Source organism: Lagopus muta, chromosome 17 (genome assembly GCF_023343835.1).
Source record: "Lagopus muta isolate bLagMut1 chromosome 17, bLagMut1 primary, whole genome shotgun sequence".
Lineage (NCBI taxonomy): Eukaryota > Metazoa > Chordata > Aves > Galliformes > Phasianidae > Lagopus > Lagopus muta.
The window spans coordinates 8,188,653-8,212,106 of NC_064449.1; the positions used below are offsets into that span (position 1 = coordinate 8,188,653).

The window sequence follows — 23,454 nt, forward strand, 5'->3', positions numbered from 1 at the left end:
GGGCTGGGGGCCGTGGGTCACCAAGACAGCCATCCCGCCCCCCGGCCCACCGCAGCAAACACCAGTCCAGTTAAAAAGAAAAGATCAACTTTTAATGTGCTGTCATCACAGTTGGGTGGAATTATCCAAAAGTTTAAAATACATGCGGATACAACAAAACCTTTTGTTTTCCAGCCCAGACAAAGAGAACTCGTGGTCATTCACGTCATTAGCTGCCAAATACAGATCGGTACGTGAGCAAATCACACCTAAACTTCTACACCACCAAGAGCTACGGTTACACACTGGTCTATGTTCCACATTCACTACGCAACACATCTTAAAAGCGAGCCACGAGTTGGAGGACGCACTAACACAGCACTGAGCCACAGCAGGGCACACAAGGCACTCCGACACCCAACAGCACTTGGAGAAGCGTTACAGTCTGCGCGCGACGGGTCGGTTATCTACAGGTGAGGTGCCTACCTGCAAGGAAACCCCTACAAGCGTCATTTGAACAAAAATGCCAATGCACTGAGAACACAACGGTAGTTTCAAACATCAGGCCTCGAAGCACGGAGCTCAGAACGCTGAAGACCAGCCTTGGAATTTGGTACCAGGCGCTGTGGAGCCCACAGCCGGTGCTGTGTGCTGTGTTACAGCCAGGCTGGCAGCTGTGGGATCGGGGCTCTCCTTGTGCCACCAACACAGGCAGGCGTGCAGGGCTCTGCTGTGCCCACAGCCCGTACCTGCACACCTAACCGAGATGCTCACACTCATGGCAATAGCAAAGCAGTGCAACCAGTCACTTAACGAGGTCTACGAATCAGAGCCAACACTTGGTGGGTCAACTACATGACTTGGAATGGAAAGTATCTGTAAAAGGTATTTACAAAAGTAAGTTGAAAGAGGTTAAATACCACATTCATATCTCAAAAGCATTTTCACTACAGTGCATGTTTAAAAATACAGAGCATTTTTAAAGTAGATATATTGAAGACTAGATTGTGCTTTAAAAAAAATGATTACTTCTGAATTTGACTAACGTGAAAACTGAGTGCTGGGAAAAATACTGATTAAAAATATCCAATTTTATATATACTGCTCTTCACATAACATTTTGCTATACATGGGATGCAAGTAAATACAAAAATACTTTTTCCAAGCAGCAGGGCGATCAAAACTAAGAGAATTAATACAGGAGGGCTGATTTTTACAAAACTAAAATAAACGATTAGAGACACAGGGAGAAACTATAATCAAGTTTCATATAGTATTTGTAAAGAAATCTTTATAATAGACAGCTCTTAATATATAAACGATTCAGCATTTTTAACTTCAACATTAAATATGGATTACGTAAAATACAATCTATGCAAATCTGACTCATGCACATAGTCCTACTGAAGGCAATGGAGTAAGGTTTGCAGACTTTGGTCCTCAGGCCTCAGATTTAGCAAAACTAAGAGACGTGACCACCTTTGCTAACCAATTCCTAATGTCCACGGTGGTGCTTAGCTCAGTCCTCTGTGCACAACAGCAGCAAAACCAGAGCTTACAGGGAAGACTCTGCAATACTACAGAAAATGAGCTGTAACAAATGAATACACCGTCATTCCAATGCTCAGCTTCGCAAGGCAGATTATTTGTCTCCATAGAGCTTATCTGTTTATGGGAAGGATTTTAAGTTGCAAAAAAGCGGCTTCTTTGCAACTCTAACCATGTATTTCTTGAAAAATGAGACTCAGAGGAAACTGCAGATGCAATAAAAAAATTAAATTGCGTTACAGCAGTGCCAACTGCATATCAACTTCAACCACGTCGAACTTCAGCGACTGCAGGTTGACACGAAGGCCATAAGAATGGATTATAAAAGAGCCATTCACGTAAATGCCACAGACAGACCAGAAGAGGTTAGGCAAGTAAAACGCTTTTTCAGAAGAGCATTAAACTTCAGCATAAAGGAAAAAACCAATTCAGCCCACGATACATTCAGTAAAGCAGCACACTGAGGCCCTGCCTGGGCAGCCGCGGCCCCGCTCAGCAGCCACGTGGATTTGCTCCCATTGCTTTCAGGCCAGTCCCTGCTGCAGACCCAGTTCTTGTTGCGGGTTCTCTTAACCTATCATTCAGAAATTAGGCAAGGCGTTGTTCCTCAGCTGTGGCCCATTTTTACCTCTGCTGGCACTGTCACTGTGCTCAGCACTCAGCGCCATCGGTTACAAACCTCTGACTGACTTCCCTCCCTGAGGTCACCTTTGTTTCAGCACATTTCAAACTGTACAAAACCAGTGCTCACCTACCAAGCTACTTAATCACAAGGTTACAAACACATAAATCCTTCAAAATACAGCTGCTCCAAGCTCCTACGTGGCTTTGTTTAGCACACCTTTCCATGAGGAGACTCGCTTCCCCAAAGCCCAATATATTGAGGACACAGACTTCAGGATAAAAGCGCCTACAAAACGAAATTAGAAAAGAAATCCAGATCTTCCTGCAGGTAATTTATTGCCACTTATTGGTCCTGAGAAAGCTTTCAGCAACGATGCATTTGCAAGTGGTTTAACTGCTGACTTCTTTTGTGTAAATGGGTCCCAAGATTAAAAACTGCATTATTCCATCCTACGCACTGATGCTTGAAATACACTTCACTATGAAGGTCAGATAGGAATTACAGATTGCCACGCCACATCTTTTCCTCTTGTGTCAACCAATTAAATCGGATTTCCTTTCGGATGTCAAAATCTAAGTTCCTGATAGGAAAAGCAATGAAATAAAGCCACACGTGCACTTCTCAATTCCTTATGTGGGACTGGCGTTTAAGGACCTGAAACTTAATAAATCATCCTTCTCCCTTATTCCCTGCCTCCTATTAAAATCTAGGGCGTGAATTTTATGGCCTGGATACCAGAAAATTACTTTATATTCTATGAAAGACAACTTCAAGGCAATGAAATAAGCCAACAGTAAGAGAAAACCATTTGAGACTTTGCACAAACAAACAACAACAGCAAAGGGTGGACCCACAGCAGTTACCTCTCAACAGAAGTGTTCGGTAGCTTTAGATTTTAACTTTGTGTGTCAAATTTGCATATGTTTAGCTGAATTTCAGTATTTTAAAGACTACTCGATTTGCTTTTATAAAAAATTTACAAAAGATGTTTTTAAATGCTTGTAAAAGTAAGCGTTTCTCTACTGATAAAATTCTAGTACTGGATAAAACTCTGAATATACGGCTTAATTCTCTTTCCTACAAGTACAATGGCTGAGTGTGTAATCTAGATCAATTAGTCTTACACATGATGAAAAGTTATAACTCTGCACACTTTTTACCATGTGATGTTTTGTTGCTTTGTAACTTCAAATGAGACAGTGCTTAGGAACTTTCTAGAGCTGGTGTACGGTGGTCTATGGGGGTGGGGTCATTGGTCACCGCCTCTGTCCAGGTTCTCAATCACCCTGGACAGACGTATGTTCAGCAGTCTGATCTGGCTGTCGAGGTGGTCCATCTTCTCCTCCAGGCTGCTGCTGCTGTTTCTCCTCCAGTAAAATCCCACCGGCCCCGTCATGAAGTAGACAGCCACCACGAAGCAGAGAGGCAGCACCGCGTGTTCCGGGTCACCTTCGTACTTCTGCAGGATGTAAATGCACGAGAGGGTGAAGAGGGCAACCCTCGCTATCCAGAAAAAACGGCCGAAGATCATGTGCAGGAGATAGAAGAAGAATCCGAGGAAGAGAGATAAAAACCAATAGGCGAGTAAGATGGCACCGATGAGCAGAATAGCCCGGGTCGGGTTGTTGGCAATTGCTGCTGGGCTGAAATAGTGAGTCAAGTTGGAGGCTGAAAAACAAAGGGAAATGTACAGCGTGTTAACAAGCACACATACAAGAGAGAACGGCAGAAACATGAGCACAGCTTCAGTTACCCATTTCTGGATGGATCTTTCTCTGATCACTGGCCCAGCTCTAATGATGCAATTTAATTAATGCTCTTAAAGAAGATTCTGCGCCTCTCCTTCATTTCCATGCACTGTTGCAGACTATTTGCATCCATTCAATGATGACACCAAAGAGCTGACTGTGACCCGTCACCCTATTACAGACATCCTATAAGCACTCACACCAAAACACAACAGTTGGGTTTAAGCTTCTGGTTTGGAGGCCACGATAGCACAGTCAAAATCACGTGAAGTAGGCAGAGATACCACTGGTGAATGTTCTATGTAGCATGATACAACACAGTTAGTTTCCCACTCAGCCTATGTTTGTGTGCAATGACACGGATTGATACAGCTCAGGGGTTAAATGGCATCATCACACTTACCATCAATTCCAAGAACATCTAACAAATCAGTCCATATTCTCCAGAACGTGTCCATTAATACATCCACCCCATTCACAAACCTCTCTGTCAACCTTGAGAAAAACTGAGAAATAAAATTGAAAATTAAGAAAGAATAATAAAACCCCTCAATTATTGCAACTTACTAGTCATGAGCAGAACTGTAAGTCATGCAGCAGAAACTGCAGAATATTTGGAAGACCCCAAGGAAAAAAATTGAACCAGAGAACCATGGAAGGACTTGTGTTGGAAGGGACCTTAAAAGCACCCAGTCCCAGCCTTTGCCCTGGGCAGGGCCCCAAAGATGATCAGAGGGCTGCATCACCTTATCTACAAAGACAGGCTGAGGGAGCTGGGCTTGTTCAGCCTGGAGCAAAGAAGGCTGTGGGGTGACCTCATTGCAGCCTTTCAGTATCTAAAGGGAGCCTACAAACAGGAGGGGAGTCAACTCTTTGAAAGGGTAGATAACAGCAGGACAAGGGGAAATGGTTTTAAGTTGAGGGAGGGGAGACTTAGGTTGGATGTCAGGGGAAGTTCTTTCCTATGAAGGTGGTGAGGTGCTGGAACAGCTGCCCAGGGAGGCTGTGGATGCCCATCCATCCCTGGAGGTGTTCAAGGCCAAGTTGGATGAAGCCCTGGGCAGCCTGGGCTGATATTAAATGGGGAGGTTGGTGGCCCTTCCTGTGGCAGGGAGTTGGAGACTTGTGATCCTTGAGGTCCCTTCCAACCCCGGCCATTCTGTGATTCTGTAATCACAAACTTAGTCGGCACAGTTGCTCTTATTAAGATGTTTTAGCACGCAAACTTGCAGGTTAACAGACTTTAAAAACGCACTTTGTTCGCTGTGCATCGTTCAGAGGCTTAAAGAAAACACGACGGATACGGTAGAGCATGCCAGAGAATCGCGTTTTCATTGAGGAACCGAGATGCGCCGGGGCACGCCAGGACTCAGCACCGCTTCCTTCCCCAGCGCACCCACAGAGCGCAGCACGCTCCGCATCCCGGCCGGAGGGCTCCTGCGAACAGCCGCCGGCCTCCGCCACCCGGAACGGCTTTAACCGGACGTGTCCTCGCCACCGTCGCGCTGCGGCTCGCCGCGCGCCTCCCCTCCCCAAAGCCCGGCTCCCGCCGCTCGGCCGAGCCCAGCACCGGGCTTCGCTCCTTGCGGCCTCTCGCCGTGCGACGCGCGGCCCTCGGACAGCCGGGGAAGGGGAGGCAGCGCGGGTGCGCGCGTATGAGCGGGAAGAGCGGCCTCACCTTCTGCAGGGCCCGCACGTTGTCCTCCCCGAACAGGCCGCTGACGCCCTGGTAGAGGCCGCTGGCGGCTCGGCGGAAGCTGTTCTGCTTCTCGGCGCCACGGCTCCGCGCCGCCCGAGCGCCGGGCCCCGCCGTGCCGCCCAGCAGCAGGGCGAGGAGCAGCAGCACCGCCGGCAGCCGACCCGCCGCCATGGCCGCCCGCGCTGCACGCTGCGCCGCGGTTATAGCGCCGCCTTCAGGCCGCGCCGCGAGGTCCGCCGCCGTCCTTGGGGCGGGGCGCGGGCAGCCGGGGCGGTGCGGCTCCATCGGAGCGGTTTCACGTGGGTCCTTCCCGAGCTATCGGAGCAATAAAAGCGCAGCAGTGCGAGTTGGGCAGCGTTACCTGCTGCTTCTGGGTAGCGAAACCTAGCCGGGACGTGAGCACGGCGAGGAGTTGCGGTTGTGTTTGGGGAGGTGACCGTGCGTGTACAGCATTCGCTGGGATCTCTGCTCTGATACCTGCACTCCCCCATAGAGAAAACTGCTCCTGTCTGCCCTTCCTGGGGAGTTCTACAGCCTCAGGGTGCACCTGTGCCTCAGCTTTGTGTATCTGTGATACTGGAACCATGTCCTTGATGCTTAAACTCGTAGCTGAGCATAAATCTTGTTACAAAGTAGTCAAGCAGACATTTAGATTATAGATATTTTTCTTATTGCCTTTTAGTCTGGCCAAAATGCTTATTTTCACATTTAGCAGAATAGCTCAGGCCTTTCAGCCTTTATTTATATTTGGCCCTGAAGGCGCTGGGCTCAGACCCAGGGAGGCACTTAGGCTCCCACGTGATTTCAGTAGGACATTGATTCTTTATATTTTCATAAAAGCTGCTTTCATTCTGTTTTAATCCTGGACCTGGTCATACCTGTACATACGCTGATATCTGTGTCGTGCTCTCCAAAATGAGTTGGCAGTGGATAACAGTTACTTGGAGGTTGTCAGGGGGTCTCTGGTTATCTGCCCTCGGTGTCATGCATTGATTCCCAGCATACAGCATCCACTCTGGGAGCATTTCCTCCATGTAAAAATTTCGCATTAGCAAAACATATCTGCAATTTAATTAAATGTCACAAATGTTGTTTTCTGTGCCAGTTACAATTGCTCCATTTGCTCTCAGCTGGCATGGCTTCTTCTGGATCTCCTTGCGCTGTTTCTGGTCCAGCAGGTCTTGATGCTGAGGATCTGGGACAGTTCCTATTTCCCTGTGTGAATTTTCATTGGGAGTTTTCCCCCAAAATCCATTCTGCAAAATGTTTGTTGTTTCCTTCCGTCCGCTCTTTGCAGATGCCTGTGGGCCAATTTTAGAGGCTGCCTTTGGAAGCTGTGATCGTGGCTGTCCTTCACAAGAGGTCAGGTTAATTTGGGAATCACCCCTGGCACATCACAGATTGCCAGATCTGTCTCAATGAGCCTATTTTAGGTAAATTCACCTCACCTTACCGCAGCTCTTACGAAATTACACAATATTTCACCTTTCTCTTGTTTAAATAAATGAAACCATGTCTGCTCAAAGAATACATTGCCTCATGGCATGAAATATTGATCTCGTTTTTCTTTAACCACGTTGAACTTTTTATTAGGACAACTGTGAGGCTTCTAGAAGGATCTTCCCCTGAGGATGAGCAGTGTGAGCAGCACGCCAGCACTTGTGCTTCCTGATCTGGAGACTGCACGTGTTTTCTTATTCAGAGAGGTCTAACAACATTCTTAACAGCTTTGGGAATAAATTGGGGTCTTTGCAATGTCAAACTATTATCGTGTCACAAGGTTCTCTCTTTTTAAAATCATTCTTACATTGAAAAATAATGGGCAAAGCCTTTAAGAGAGCTGAGTGGCGTTGATGTGAACCAGTCCTTAACCTCCCCAGCCCTTCTTTTTCTGCCTTCATCTCACAGCTCACTTTGCCATAACTTATTATATACAACCTCCTTCTGTGCCCTTTTTTATTCGCGTTCTGCTGTTATCTCTATGAGGCTGCTGTGCTTCACTGCTTCTTTTCTTTTCTTTTTTGTCTTCCTACTTTCTGCAGATGCTTTTGCTGTTTGTTCTTGCTGCCGTTACCTCAGGCACCACTCAAGGGCAGCTGAGCCCAAGAATGCCAGCTGTGCCTCAAGATTCTCACCCTCCTACAGACCAATTAACCAGCTGGTGGCCACTCCGAATATGGGGATTTGGAGCACAGTTTCTTAACGCAGCTGTTGGATCAGTGGATCACCATCAATCCTGAGCACAGAGCGCCCTGAGGTATAATTACAAAACTGTTAGCTCACAGTGATTGTATCCCTTGTTTTAATTTAACAGGCTGGCTGCAGGTTAGTTGTGCCACAAATGAGGCAGTATCATCACCGTTCCTCTTAATAACTCCTGCAATGTCCTTTGAAGGGTTCTTAATCTAATCTAGAGCGCAAACTGTGATTTAATTTGTAGCCGATTATTACCACTATTAGGTATAAAGCCAGGGTAAGAAAAGATTTGGAAATTGTGAATTCCAGTTAACCTCATTTGGGTTATTTTCCCCCTCACTATTCTCATCTAGCTTCTGAATCGTTAGCAGTCACTGCATTCCTCCTTGAGCTCCTTTTGCTGTGAAAGGTTTCGTTCTCCCTTTTCTCCCCGCTTCTCTGAAGCCACTTTTGAAAGATGAAAAAATGTTTTATTTGGATAAGGAAAAAGAGGAATAACAGTGAGGTACAGGGAGACAGATCCAAAGCGAGGATGCAGCAGTGCAACTGCTGTTCGTACATGAGAAGGGCGCCAGGTGTTCCTAAAACTCGACTTCTATCACAAACCCCACCTGCTCCTTCCTCTCCCCACTGGGGCAGCCTGCTTTAAACCGGGCCTTTTTGACCTCAGGGAGAAGAATTTTTGGGTCCCTCCTCGGGTCATTCGGCGCCACGTTTTCTTTTTGGTTGCAAACCTACTTTGTGAGCTGAAAACGATTTTACAACCAGCACCCCTCAGCACCCAGCCCTCCACCCTCCGCTGAGAATAAGAGCTCCCCCCGGATTGGGCACACCTCCTTCCGATGCGTCAGCTCATTGGTCGGCAGAGACGACGGCTTGCAAAATGTCCGCGCTGATTGGTTCCTCGCCATGTCAGCTCTTCCCCGCTCAGCCTAGCCGTGAGGAGAGCGGGCTCTGGGCTGATGTGGGGCCAGGCGCGCGCCGGCCAATCGCTCGTGGCGGCGTCGTGACCGCCGTGCGCCGCGCGGATCCGTCCGCAGCGCGGGGCCGCCTGAGGGGCGGCGGCCGGAGGGGGGAGCGTGTGCAGGGCAAGCGGGGCGAAAGGGGGAATCGCCCCTTTTTGCGTCGGTCTGTGCCCGAGCTGAATGTGACAGGCGGGCTGGGAGCGTCAGGCGAGGCTCTCGGAGGGGCTGCCCCAAAATGTCACATCTCAGCGCACGAGGGGAGCGGCTGGGCGGCCACGCGCAGGGCACGGGGACAGCGACCGCTCTTCTCCCCGCCCCGGGCTGCGACCGAGCGCTTCACACCTGGGTGACCCCAGCGCCGAGCCGGAGGGCACGGGGCCGCGCGATTGCCTCAATCCCGTGTTTTCCCAGGCCTGCCAGATTTACTTGGCAGCGCGTTACACGCCGCTGTCCCGCTCTGGGCTACGTCTGCCAGTTCACGGCTATCAAGAGACGAGAAGCAGCCGAGCTGCCGCGCCGAGCCCGCGGACGGCCGGCGGTGCAGTGGAAGGACACGCTCTGACGGGCGGGGCGCACTCCTTCGCCTCCGCGGAAGGTTACCGCGACGGGCGGTGAAGCGACCCTTAAAGCGCAGCGCCCCGCACGGGGCCGCGCAGTGCGCGCTGAGAGCCGCGGCGGGAGTGGTGTGTGCGGCGGCTCTGTGAGAGCGGTGACGGTTCTTCGCGTGCCTCCGTTCTGCGCCGCCATGTCCCGCGAGCCTGAGATCATGGAGTCGCAAGTGATGTGGGAGCCCAACAGCAAGCGGAACACCCACATGGATCGGTTCCGCGCCGCCGTGGCTGGCAGCTGCGGGCTCCGCCTGGGTGAGCGACACGGGAGAACGGGCGGGGCGGCCCGAGGGGCACCGTAGGGCCGCGCATCCCCTCGGGCGGTGCCGGCTGCGGGCGTGATGCTGTGCCGCTGCCTCGCGCGTGGGCCTCGGGTGCCGCATCGCGGCTGGAGCGGAGCTGGGCGGCGGCAGAGCGTGCGAACCGAGCTGTGCGGTACCTGCGGGCATCGCGGGGCGACACAGGGCGGGGGGTCCCCAAGGGGTGGTGGTGGTGGGGGTGTTGAGATCCGGTGTGCTGAGCTGGGAGCGGGAGTGAAGGCTGTGTTTGCTTTCTTTTTGTTTATGAAGGGAGCGTCGTCGTTTGTAGCCTCTGTGAGGTCTGGGGAGGGAGATGTGATGTTGGCTCAGTGGTGGAGGTGAGGTTACTGCTGTATGGCTGCACGAGCTCTTCTAGCTCTGCTTCGTGCCCATTCAGCCGTGTGGCTGTGCCTTGGCGTGTGCTCCTCTGATTCGATCCACCAGCTTTGAGTTTAGCACTGCTTTGGGTGGGCGGTGAGGCCTCCAGGGGAGTGTTCCAAACCCAAGTTGTGTCAGCTCTATTGAGTGCAGGCTGTGAGCAGTGCTGAAGGTCTCAGGAACCAGCGGGGCTTCGGGGGCACATCTGTGGTGTGAACCATGTTTGGGACAGGGGTTGAGCTCATAGCTGTGATTGCCCTGGTGCAGTCTGGACACCCTCAGTGTTTAGGCAACGGGCTGCTTGTGTAGCTTCTCAGTTCCTATCTCTCTACCAGGGGATGAGGGATGGAGGGAGCAGTTTGGCAAGTGGCCTCACTGGCTCATCTGTCTATGAGTGTCTGCAGTATATACACTGTTCTGGAGCATGTAGTCCAGCAATCAATTCCATTCTGAGAAGCCATCTTAAAGCTTTATAAGGAACTCTATTATTTATTATTGTTGATAAGGAACTTTATGTCCAGGCACACTAGGTTAAAGTTTTGTTGTTGTAAACACAGTGCCCAAATCTTTGGCTATGTTGGAAAGAAGTTATTGCAGGATTTCAGCCAAGCCTTAAGTCAGGATGTCACAACTGCTATTCGGATGGTCGAGACCAAATGCAGTTTCAAGTGGGCTGTGCAGATTTCTAGTCAAAAGAGCTAGAATTTTTCACTTCATTTCAATGCAGCTACCACTTCAAAACGGATTCCTCTGTATAGGAGCCTTTGTCAACTTCCATTAGATACAAACTGATATTCACTGGTCTGCACGCTATTCGGCAACTAAGAATGGATTCTTTATGTAATATCAAGATGTGGCCTCGCTGTGGACAGCCAAAGGCAATAGAGCCCTTTGAACAGCACAGTTCTGTCCATCCCTGAAACGTAGCAATGAAATGCAACGTTTAATTGCTGAGTAACAGGTCTGGGCCCTGAAGGACTTGTGTGCCAAAGCTCATCTGGGGACAAACTGCACAGACAAGACAGAGCAAGCTAATCGTGTTAGAAGAAACCAGATGGATGGTGGTGGTGTTTGTAGCACTTACTGAATGGTTTGGATCACGTGCTGCAATTTCCTTTCGAAGGGGAAGGAGGGGGGTGAGTTTAGTCAAACCTGTCCTCATATCAACTTATGGACGTTGAGTAGTATATCAAAGATTAACTTGGGTGGAAGTTCTTCCTGTAAGAAAACAGAACTGGAGGCTGAGCTGGTGGCAACATATAGGTAGTAGTGGGGCACTGAGGAAGGGACATTCTTTGCTTTCACCTTGTCAAGTTTGACTTTCTGCTATATCGGTAGTATCTGAGTAATCTTCCACTGATAAAGATGATGTGAAAGGGGCGGGCTGGTAGGGAAACAGCAAAAATTGTGTGAATAGTGCTGTAGAGATGGCTCAGATGCTCTCTTATGAGGCTGAAAGACAGTTTCCTTGTCAAAGGAAGACAAAGGTGACTTTTAATCAGGCAGATAACAGGCTGACAAGGCAAAGAGAATTAGAGAAAATAACTCCAATTGATTTAGTTGAAAGTGTCAAATAGGAAACCGTTGGCAGGGTAGGAAACTGTTACTACCTCTACTGATAGCAGATACTCTGTGTAACTTGGCTACTGGCACAGCTTCAGGCAGCATGGACATGACATCCTCAAGCAACCTAAATTGAGGAATGAGGAATTTGCTTCAGCTATTCATACCCAAAACTGCTTTACATGCTGCATTTTGATTTGTTGAATACTACAGTTCTGAGTTTCAGTTTGAATTGTTGTGCTGGAATTTTTGTGTGGATTCCTCAGGTTACTCCCTCTGTTTGTTGTGTGAAACTTCAGCTGCTCATTGCCATGTTCTTAATACCCCCTCACAGTTGTCATGGCTGGCCAGTGAACTTGTTTTATCACAAGAGGTATTAATACTGTTTTAGCATGAAAATGATTCTATCCCTCACCCTTCACTTGGTGAGGAATAGTGCGTTCTTGCTTCATATGGTGCTGTTAGACAGTGAGTGGATCCAATTCGTGATGTAGCACAGCTATTAGAAAAGGTCCCTCTCTGTCTCTTTGGTTGCACATGGCTCGTAAAGCAGTCAGGTGAAATGATGCCATCTGTTCAAGTCACACTATGTCTGTTGATGCCACAGTCGCTTGCCTTGAACAATGTGTTGTGTTTGTGTAGCAAGGGTTCTGCTGTGGGGGGCTGCAGGGGTGGCCAGGTGTGAGCAGAGCCCAGCAGCTGCCCAGTGCGGGTCAGAAGCAGTTCCAGCTCCCCAGAGCAACCTGCAGCTGGCCAGAGCTGAGCCACGAGTGATACAGTTTGTCTGGATTTAGGGCATTCCTGAGTATAGTTGGTCTACATTCCTGTAATTCTGTGTAACACTAACAGCCCTCTGTTACTTCTAGCCAACTACAACGACTTGTACCAGTGGTCAGTGGAATCCTTTGCGGACTTCTGGGCAGAATTCTGGAAGTACAGTAACATCGTGTGCTCTCGCCTGTACGATGAGGTGAGCTGCTGTTACTAATCAAGTACAACACAGAGGGGAGATCAACCTCTTTTACAGCTGATCTTTTGAACTGCTGCTGTAAACCTTCTTCCATTAATACGAAAAATTGAACTTCCTTGCATAGTAGATTGTGGTGTTTTGTTGCTGATAAATTCTAGTACAGTGAAATCCCCAAGTTTTGTTGTCCTACACCATTCTTTAGTGGCTATGTGCCCTCGAATACCCTGGCAGTCCTGGCAGATTGTAAGGAGTCTATCAATAAACTGATTTCTGTATCAGAGCTATGCTGATAGTATATCATGAAATGCTGGCATGCCCCCAAGTTCATGTTTGTATTCTCTGAGTCAGCTTTTCTGGTAAGTGTACCTGTTACCCACCAGTTCTGTGCGACTGGTTCTGCAGCTACCTGCAGTCAGATGTAGGGGAAATATCTCTGGAGAAACAATAGCAGTTGAATGCAATCACAAATGGAATAGCAGACCTTGCTGCAGCATTGCTTTGAGACAAAGGAGACTTCCTCTTGCAAATGGAAGACAAAGCTGGAATCCTTCTACAGTCCTGGTATGGGATATCAGCACCAGCCTGTGCTTCTCATTTGAGGAAGGCACGGGTTGATTAATCACTTCAAAAGCTTAATGCAGAAGAACCTTCCTGGGACTTCTAGGGAAGGAACTGGACTTGGTTATTAATCCCTGGAGACCATCTGTACCAAAAACATGGAGTGCTTGCGGATCTGCAGTGATCTGCAGGTACGTTTCTTTACCTTTTCCTGTTTTGCAAGCTTTTGTACTGCATGAGATGATGTCAGGAGATTGTCTCTCCAGAACTCTTGCTGTGAAACTGTGTGTTCAGATGTCTTAATGTCCTTAGAGTGAATTTAGAACGCAAGAGCTAGCCTAAGTGTGCAGTTTGAAGATGGTAGATGCTCTTCTAGTCATTTTAATAACTTATTTTGTAAGCAGTAGTTCAAAATCTAGCCAGATTGTAATTGGGATATAATCCCTTACCCTCCCTTCCCTTCCTCTGTGCTGTTAGCAAGGCTATTTTCCAGACTTCCGTGAGAATGTGAATTATCCTAAGCAAGCAGTTCAGAACTGTCTTTTACCTTTGTTCTGAGCAAACTGAAGAGTAATTCTTGGTCTTTTGTCTTACAGGATTCATCTTTCTGGTAGACTGTCCCTCAAGGCACCACCAATGATCAACAAGCTGGAAGGAAGACTGAAAAAGGCAATTGTAGCCTAAAAGGGGATGTTTCCTGAGGATGAAAAGCTGAAAGATAGGGCTGCCTAGGAAAGCTTTAACTAGACTTGTTGTAGAGCAGGCATCCCGTGGCCTGGAAACTCTCAAGAAGGGGCTTGCTGTGATATGGGGTCTTTAAACGGGGAGAGATGAAGTTCGTTGTATAGGCAAGTACTGCAAACAAATATACTTGGTGTAATACAGAGCTTGTTGTGTGTTTGTATCTTTATCTGTGTGAGCATAGGAGGCTCAACTTCAAGGCACAAAGCTAGAGTCAAGCCTTGAAGTTGACTTGCTGGTAATTCTTAATCAATTTCTGGTGGATATCAGGAGGAAATGCTGCTCACAGTAACTGAGCTGTTGTGTGACAGCTAAGAGCTTTCGTTTGTCCTAAGGCTGGATCCCTGTTGCTCAGTGAAACTAAGCGTTACGCTGGGAGGAGAATAAAAGTTTTCACAAACTAGAGTTGACTCTTGTTTTGCTGGCTAGAAACAGCCCCTACTTCTGTAAGTCATTCTTGGAATAACAATAAAATGTTGTGTATAACACAGGCAGCCAGTGCTTTATTTAAACTCAGTGGAGGAGTTAAGTATCCACGTAACTTCTGACAAGAACGAAGGTGCTCACAGCATATGAAGCCATCCCGACATGGCAGCACTGCCATTATGTCAAATTGCAAGTAGCTGTTGGTTTTTAAGTGAGAAATGTAGCTTAAACTTATGTTCTTTCTCCTGTGAGAAGTTCCTGACAGCTGACCTTCCTGTGGAAGGGTTGCTTTGAGCATTCTGATGGTATCTGCTCTTGCTTTTCATGAGGTGTGCTGCTCAGCTCTTCAGGTCATACAGAATATCCCACGTACACAGTGCAAGGCAATGACAGTTTTTCATGATAATGGTCAAATATATTCTCAAAGCTGTAATCTCTGTTTAGGGTAAACATAATCTGTGGGATGGTGATAGCGTGGCAAGCAAACCATTTCATGTGGGAGAAATGTGGTGGGGGGGGGTGTTGCAATACAGTGCTTATTAACTGCTGAGGCCAAGGATGTGGTGACTGCTGTGAAGAGCAGTTACAGAACAGCACCTGGATGTGGGAGTGCAGCTGACACTTGCTGTGTTTGCCTAACCACATAAATTGGCCTTTTATGCCCCTGCTGTAAGAGTCAAAATTTAACGATCCTCATTTAATGAGGATTGCAGCTGGCAATACTGTAGAGTACAATTTCTTCCCTTTCCCAAGAGCTTGCAAAGCATTTATTGTGTGACTCTGAAGTGTGAATGAAAGGGCTGTTGCAAAACTTTTCATATCCATGCTAAAACTAGGAATAACTAAATAAATAGGGGATATTACCAGCAAGCAGCAGAAACTTCCTTGAGGAGATCAAGTTGTGCATGTGCAGAAGTACCACAGGGACTGAGTTTGACATGGGGTTGTAGGTGTTTGTTGAGGCACTGGGCTGTCTGTGTCGAGCACCTTCTGCTGGTGCTGCCCTTAGAAGGGGCATGAACTGAAGCTTTCAAAAGCACAACTTATAAAATAAACAGCAGATGCAATAAAGCTGCAGTGTAAAGAGCACAAAATGCGTGCTGTTGGGCAGTGGAATTTCTAAACAGTGGGATGTGAAGAGAAGAGGGCTGCAGACCCTCATGGGTAATTGTTAGGGGCTCTGTCACTGCTTTTAAAGGCATATGCTTGCCTACAACTTAGTAACAGGTAACTCAATATTTGAGACCAAATTAAAGGCACAAGGGGGAGTTGTTGTTTCAGCTGAATATGTTCTGGGGACTTCTGTGTATTGTATTTCTCAATTCTTTGTGTTCTTTCCTAACACAGGGTTACTGGGTTATTGGGGCAGCTTTTGGGAAAACACCAAATCAAGGATGGTAGAACTGTGAGCGCTGTTTGTGATGCGATTCATGCAGGCTGCTGAAGCTTTTGCTCTCTGAATGAAGCTGTGGAGTACTTCCATGTTTTCTAGCAGTTTGCATGCATCTTGCAGTCTGGCTGTGGTGTTTTGGTTCATTTGTATATTTAAGGCTGGTCTGGAGGTGGGGCTGTCAGCAAGGAATGCTTCCCAGTCTTGTTCTGGTGTTGGCTTTGCTGACAAATCCTTAATTTTTCTAGGCTTTTAATTACAGTTCCAGTGTTTGCCATCTGTAAACTGGGAGCAATCATTCTTCCTTGGAAGTAGCTGATGTCTGTAGAATGGTCTTAAACATGAAGTGATATTACAGTTTTGTCTCTGGCTGTTTTCTGCTTTTCTCCAGGTGGTTGACACGTCCAAAAGTATTGCAGATGTCCCAGAGTGGTTTAAAGGAAGCCGCCTGAACTATGCAGAAAATCTTCTGAAGCACAAGGACAATGACAAAATTGCACTGTATGCAGCAAGTGAGTATGATTTAATGGCTTTATGGTGTTTATTTGTAACCCGTAGGAGTTATAGGCCTTATAAAGCAGCCCTGCTTTTGATGAAAGCTTGTAATGAACCGGCTTCAGTGAGCAGAAAAGGAAGTAAAGGTGGCAGTTCCACAGAATACAGGGGGTGCAGCTCATCAAAAAATGGGAAGGCATGCTCTGGGAACGTTGATAGCTCAGGAAAGTCCTTGGTGAAGTTCTCAATGTTAATTTAGACGTGCTGCAATTTTAGAAAAAGTAGAATTAAATACTAGTGGTTTAAATTATTGGTGGAATTATTAGCAACTCAGTGAATTATTAGTTTGATATATATTTACATTGTCCATAAAGATCTTGTTTCTTGTTAGGAAACGATGGATTTCACTCTGTGCTTTGTGTAACTCAATCATAGGGAATGATACCAAAAGAAGGGAAATTCTTTTCCCACTGAATAGTGTGTCAGTGCCCAAGTAGAGTGAATGCATTTACTTCATTGCGAGGGACAGACTTGCACCTGCACCTCTTTGCATGACCTGCTATATTTAATCTTCTTAAGATCTCTTAAGTCAGAGTATTTTTCATTAACCAATCACTGCTAGGTCAGAGTGGTGCTTAAGGAACCTGTGTCAGGCTCCTGGAATCACTGGGGTCGATCCTGTGGGAGCTCTGTGGGTTTGATAGAGCACAGGAACAGAAGTATAGCTTTCCTAGGCCTTCATTTGTCATGAAGTCAAGGTCACAGTCCTCTTCCCCGTTGTTCTTGGGGAACACAAAATCTGTAGATGTGCTGCTCAGTTTATAAACTGCACTCTGTTTCCTTCTGTTCTTCTCCCCAGTACCACCTGCTCTCTTGTTCCATGTAGGACTAAATGTACCTGAACAGAGGTCTAAGAAATCAAGAGATTAAAAGCACTGTTCACTGCTTACAGGAAATAACTGTAGCTGTTCTGCAAAGCCCTGCTGGACCACAGCACACAGTGCATTTCTGTTGCTATGCTCTTGATCTTTGTTGTCGTGAGAAATGCTTGATACTGGAAACAGGATGGGCCAAATGGTTTACAGAAGCCAAGCTAAAGAATTACAGGGCTTTATGACAAACTTTGCTTTTCCTAACGTTTAACTTGTTTGTTTTGTTTCATAGTGATTTATTAACTGCTTATGTGCATCTGACATTCAGTATAGGAATAAAAATTTCCTGCAGACCTTCTCGCAGGCGAATGGAGTCCAGTTTGGTTTATTTGCTTTGTGGTATATTGGCAAACACAGATACTCCAAGAAAAACATATTGGAAGTCCTGTGATTTTTCTCATCAGCAATCTGGCATAATAAAACAGAATTAACACCTTATAACCTCTTTCTAGACCTCATGAGAAAGTGGAGCAAGTAGGGAGAATGAGGCTGTTCTTTCCATGTTAGAAAGCAGCCTTGGTAGGTGCACTCTGCTTTGAATGCTCTTTGAGAATACACCTCTCTGGTGAACAGCTTGCATTTTCAGATGGACGTTCCAATTTTTAAGAAAGTTTCTCATGTCTAATGAGTGAATATGACTTAATGCTGGGTTCCCATCAAAACAAAAGGCAAAGGAAGAACTTGGAAACTCAGAAGAGCAGATATTAGTGGGAACTGGTTTCCTAAAATTGCTTCATATTCTTTTAATTCCATAATTAGTTGCTTGCTACTGACTCCAGGTTGTAGTGTATGTTTTGTGACTGGTTGTTTTAATAAATCTTTCCTCAGAGGAAGGCAAGGAAGAAATCTTGAAAGTGACTTTCGAAGAACTGAGACAAGCCGTAGCCCTGTATGCTGCAGCCATGAGAAAGATGGGAGTAAAAATAGGAGACAGAGTTGTGGGTAAGTATTTTTTTTTTAAAGGAGAGGAGGTAAAGTTTTTTTGACGTAGCAGATGAGCAGAGTTACAAACACTTGATTATGAATTTCTATTCCATAGAAACAGTCTAAATGTAGGAGTAAAAGAACTGTTTCCTTAATTTTGTATGTCATGCTTCTAGAGAGAAGGAACTTGGATTAGCCTGGCAGTTAAGTGCTGTAGAGGGAAGGGGAATACCTCATTCATAGCTTTCTTAAGGTCTGCTTCATAAGTGCTCCATAGAAGCAAAAGTGCTGGAGGCTGCATCTAGCTGAGCTTTGACTCACCGGGTTCAGCAAAGTCACACTGGGACAGTCCTGGAAATTAGGATGGCAGGTTGTGTGCTGTGGTGCCAGCTGGCAATTACAGTGCCTACAGCCCCAGGTAATGCACTGCATTGTGAGCTGCAGTTCTTGAGGAACAGATGTGTACTACTTTGTGCCATCAGTGCTTTTGGGAGTAGGGACTTCCACCAGAATGGTGGTAGTGAATAAGCTGATGAGCAGTAGCTTGTCATGTCATCTCAGTGCCAGGCTTAGCAGTTGGAGCCCTGGCTTGATTTCAGTTACTCATTATGTTTTCTGGAGTAATCTAAGATTCTCAGTCCTAAGACTCACACACATTTTTCCATACAAATGTCTTTTTTTTCTTATGAACAGCTTTGTGTGCAGGCATTACTGAAGCTGGCCTAAGTTCATTTGCTTTTAATTGTTGTTTTTGATCTGCAGTTGATCTGCTCCATGTATACACTTTGCATACTCTCTAACATACTCTGTGGTTCTGTCAGTCAAACCTGCAGTATCCTTGAAGCTCCCTGACGCCTACCTGGTATTTGTGTGTTCTTATCCATCTGGCTGCTGGAATCACACGTTGTTTGAGCAACACTTGGCAGCTGTCCTAAGTCTTTGTAAATTCATGTATGGTGCAAACCCAAAGTGATGAAACGACTTGGTTTGTTTTGTTGCATTTTATAAACCTGAACCTGAGCTCACGTCCCCAAAACCAGAAGGGTATGCATTATGATCTTTTATTGCACCCATAAATATGATTTACAAATGTGGCTGTAAAATACACTCAAGGTATCTCATGCTTTATGTACGTTATGAATATTCTACAGAGCTTATAAATGAGCATTTAATTATCACAGCTATGGGCTTGCTGTTTTACATAGAATCAAGTCCTTAATCTAGTATAAACCATCCACCAAAGTCAGGAAGATCTGCCTGAATGAAGAATTTAATATCTAATTTCGTTTCCATTTCAATTTTAACATAATCATATTTGTATCTGACATCTTGTTGAGGAGCAGTGGCCTCTGTGTGAAACCATGTGAGCCAATAGAACTTAAGCTCTTCTAATATACAGGAGAAGTATTCTCTGTAGCTGGGGAAGAGAAAATGTGCTATTTAAATGTAATTGTAGTCAACGTTATTAGCATGATTATTACCACTATTATCATAACTTCAACAACAATTTCTTCTAGCTAATGAGTGTATTTTGCTTAGCACAGCGGGAGGCTGGCTGTCTTCTGAATCTTATTTGTTTTGGCAGTTGGCTCACCTCTGCTTATTTTAATCAAAAGGAATCATTGATGTGCTTGCGGAAGGTAGCAATTCCAAGTTTATGTTGACAATTTGTCATTAATGTCAATGCTTCCTTGCACATAAAAGGTAGGACTTAACTGTATGCTTCAGCATCCTGTTCTCGGAGGAGAAAATGTGTGTTGACTCCAATGGGAAGCCTGGACTTCTAGTAGAGGAGGTGCAAAATGCAGTAGGATTGCAGTTATTAAAACAAAGAATAAAGAAAAGCAAGCATGCATTGAAAACTCAGTGAAAAATTGAAGTTGTGTGATGTATTCTGACTCGACTCTTTTAAGCCTTGTAATCTATTAGCATGTTTGAATTACTATAGGAAGCTCTACTTTCACAAATGTTACGCTGCGATGAAATTTCTTATAAATTACTCTTGTGCTCTTCCTGACAACCTAAAATGGATGGGGGGAGGCAGGTTGGTTCACTTGTAAAGGTTGTGCTGCTTCTGTCCACTTCCTGCTGTCAGAGCGAATGTACCTACAAGATTGTGATGGGAACTGCTCTCAGACTTCTTCCTAAATAGCAGCTGCTAGGATTTCCTTGTGAAGTGATGGTTTTACCTTTTCTCTTTTTTAGCCTTGCCTTTTGATTGCTCCTTTAAGAACAGGGTTTATCAAGATGCCTTCATTTTATATGAAACTTGTGATGTCTTGTATTCTAATTTTTTCCCTGACCTCCCCCTTTACTCTGGCTGCTGAGAGACATTTTTCCTCACCAATCTCCAGTCAGATGAACTCATACCAACTCCAAACACTTAGTCTGCTGCACAGTTCCCCCTCACTCTCTGTCCCTGGTACCCAAGACTCCCTACTGACAGATTGCATTGCCTTGGATGATGGCCCCTTTCTAGGGAGAGCTTCAACCTGGAAGAAATCTGGTGGGGATTTTAACAGCAATTGAGCTACACACACACACACACACACACACACACATATTAAATTGGGTCTCAGCTTTGTTCATATGTGTCTCTCCTGTGCCAGAGGATACTGGCAGTCCTTGGGAGAGCTGAAATGCGACTTCACAGTTGGAGGCTGAATCTACTGGCTGTTTTCCAAACCCCAAATTGACATGGGAGAGAGAGAAGTGTTGTGTGGGAAGGCTTCAGTCCTGCAGCCCCTTGTGGTATCAAAGATGAGGCTCTCCAGTGTTTGCCAAAAGCTACAGGGGCCTGATTTCTTCCAAAATTTGTAGCGTATGGCATAAAGTGTGACTCTTCACATAGCTTATGGAAGTATAATAAGGAGCATGCTTTCGCTGCTTCTGGAAAATCAGCTTTTAAGTGGAAGGGACATTTTCTACTAATTTTATTTCAGTTGTGTAACTCCTACTCAGCCTGTCAAGTTCTGATGCCCTTTGTTGCCATTTTCTCATGAAGTTACTTGAAGTCTTGAGCAGTTTGGATCACACAGGACCATTATAGCTACTTTTTTTCTTGTGAATTTAATTTCCATTCTTCGCCATCTCTAAGATAAGACTAGTTTAACTTTCCATTACTTAACATATCCACTAGTTTGATCAGTACAGCTAATGGTTGCATCATGACAGCAATAGTCAATTTAAGTTGGAGATGGGTGAGTGTGGGTGGACAGGCAGCAATGTCAGCACTTTTATCAGTTTCATTTCTTCTTAGTCTTCCATTTCTATCACTAAGGAGATGGCACTTAATAGTAAACACAATTGAAACAGAAGCATAGTGAAACATCTCTTTTCGAAAGATGCATTGCAATATTGTCCATGATATCTGAACAGCTGGAGGAGACAGGTACAACAGCTAATCCAAGTCACACAGATCCAAATGGGAAGTGCTTGTGGTCTCCCACTGGCCATCTGTTTGGCAAGTAGCAACGACTGCAGAGCGAGTCAAATGAAACTGGAAGTATCTGTGCTATGGGTCTCCAGATACTCTGCTGCCGTTATCCCATAGCCAGCTTTGTCCTCTTACAAGTCAGCTGTGCAACAAACTAATCTTCCCCGTGTGTTCACACAAAAATCTTTAACAAAACATCAATGAGTTACATTGTTTAAAGCTGGTAATTTATCTATAGTAACTGCATTAGCCCTGTTGCTTACGTGGGTTTTAAAGCTAGCTTTGTAAGAAGATTAGCGTGTTACTAATAGTCTCAGGCCACAGTAATGCTAGGTGGGATGACCCTTTCAAAATCCAACAGGAGTACAAAATCTTATGTTAATGTCAGGAAGAGAAGCTGAGAGGCTGGTCTTTGAATTGACTTTCTTTGTGAGCTAATGTAGATGAGTAGCCTGAGACGTGGAGAGTGTTTACTTGCAGCTCCTGACTTCCTCCCAGTGCGTTCTCCTAAGGCTTGTGGTACATCTTTGGTGCCAGGTCTGTGCTTTTTTCATCCAGACAGCTAGAAACGTTTGGATGCTGTGCAGCTGAGTGCACGCTCTGCTCTGAGCCACTGGGTGCCTTCAGGGGAGTTGTTCACAGCACTCACAGGAAATCGAGACTTTTGCCAACATGACTGTGCCAGGAATTTTTGGACCAGAGATGTCACCTATTTTGCTGATAAAATACTGTGATGTAAATGAACAGGTAAATCTAACCTCAGCATATGCTAGGTTGAGTAAGTAGTGATGAACAGCAAATGCTGTCCAGAACGGATGGGGCTGTAAGTGCCTCTTAAAGTGATCCATACAGTATAGCCAAGAGATCACTTGTCCTGCTTAGTGGAGGCTTTTGTCACTTTCTCCTAGAAGTTTTTATTTCATTTGTTCTTAAAAATGTTGTGTGTACTTATGGGGGAGGAGTGCTGCTGCTAGGACCCTTGCTACTACAAACTCAGTCCCTGGTTGCTGTGAGTTCCCAGCTCCTGTGTTTTGTGCCCTTAATTCAGTTGCTTTCTTGATCACCCAAAGGAAAATCCTCCTTTCCAGTAACAGACCATCAGTTCTGCCCCTTCTTAAGGATTTGGTTGCTACCTCAAGGGCCATAACCAAATGCAGGGAGTTTGTCATGCATGATGCTTGCTATAACTGGTTCGCAGGATCTCTGTGAGAAAAGAAATCACTTTTTATTTCTGAGAATCCAGTTTTAATCTGAAAGATTGAGGGGAGATGCAGTTTGTGTCACTTAAATTTGGGAGCCATTGAGAGATGAGAAGGATGAGTTTTTATAGTGCTGTGTTGGGAGAATCTCTTTCCAGAACAGAACTACATCTTTACTCATAGTTGTTGTTGTTGGGCATTGTGACAGATTGGTGAAATTCCTGCTCACCAGGCTGCCTGCCTACACTGATCAGATAAAGGTGGAGGAATGCAGAGTAAGTTGCTTTACACGCTTCGTACCTTTTGGCAGTTTTGGCTGATTTGCTCAAACACCACTTTGAAGCCATCTGACAGATGGGAGTAGTGATTGAATTGTCTGGCTCACGAACACGTGCAGAGATTTGTGTACTTGCCCTGTGGGCTTTTCAGAGTGAAGAGAACTTGCCTGTAGTAAGTGATGCTCCTAAGCTCTGGCAAGGTAATCAAACAGCTCTGAAGCCTGAAGAGACATCTTTTGCTTACCTGTGGGCCATACTACAGCAAAACCCCCTCCAAAAAAAGGCTCAGTGGAATTACTTTTCATCAATTAAAAATAAATGCTTCCATCAGGCAGTTGGTGGTTTAAAATGGCTCATACACTTAAATTATTATTCTAGGATGGAGATTTATCTGAAAAGAAAAAAAATCCAATCTTGGAATGCTGTACTTCATGTTGTAAACTTGTGACCCTAACGAAGAGATAGCAAAATAGATATGGCTTTATGGTCTTGAGGTT

At 45.8% G+C, this 23,454-nt stretch overlaps 2 protein-coding genes across 2 annotated transcripts in view; one reads left to right on the forward strand and one right to left on the reverse strand.

Annotated features, from left to right (window-relative positions):
* Positions 1–70: 70 nt before the first annotated feature.
* Positions 71–5,797, reverse strand: LOC125701774 (BRI3 binding protein). The gene is made up of 3 exons (XM_048964258.1): positions 5,579–5,797; positions 4,304–4,406; positions 71–3,820 (listed from the first exon to the last, which is right to left on the reverse strand). The coding sequence occupies exons 1-3, from the start codon at positions 5,768–5,770 to the stop codon at positions 3,402–3,404; spliced, it is 714 nt and encodes a 237-aa protein (XP_048820215.1). The 5' UTR covers positions 5,771–5,797; the 3' UTR covers positions 71–3,401.
* A 3,232-nt stretch (positions 5,798–9,029) lies between these two features.
* The window catches only part of AACS (acetoacetyl-CoA synthetase), a 37,079-nt gene continuing 22,654 nt past the window's right edge, over positions 9,030–23,454 (forward strand). The window contains exons 1-4 of the mRNA XM_048963876.1: positions 9,030–9,623; positions 12,475–12,578; positions 16,085–16,205; positions 17,949–18,062. Coding sequence (XP_048819833.1) covers positions 9,506–9,623; positions 12,475–12,578; positions 16,085–16,205; positions 17,949–18,062 — 457 coding nt within the window. The 5' untranslated portion in view covers positions 9,030–9,505. The remainder of the gene's footprint in view (positions 9,624–12,474; positions 12,579–16,084; positions 16,206–17,948; positions 18,063–23,454) is intronic.

Excerpts from the sequence above, each read along its gene's own strand:
- LOC125701774 (XM_048964258.1), bottom strand. The coding sequence starts at position 5,770 with ATGGCGGCGGGTCGGCTGCCGGCGGTGCTGCTGCTCCTCGCCCTGCTG. Across the intron at positions 4,407-5,578 it reads ACGTGCGGGCCCTGCAGAAG|TTTTTCTCAAGGTTGACAGA; the intron begins GTGAGGCCGCTC and ends TTTATTTCTCAG. Across the intron at positions 3,821-4,303 it reads AGATGTTCTTGGAATTGATG|CCTCCAACTTGACTCACTAT; the intron begins GTAAGTGTGATG and ends TTTGTTTTTCAG.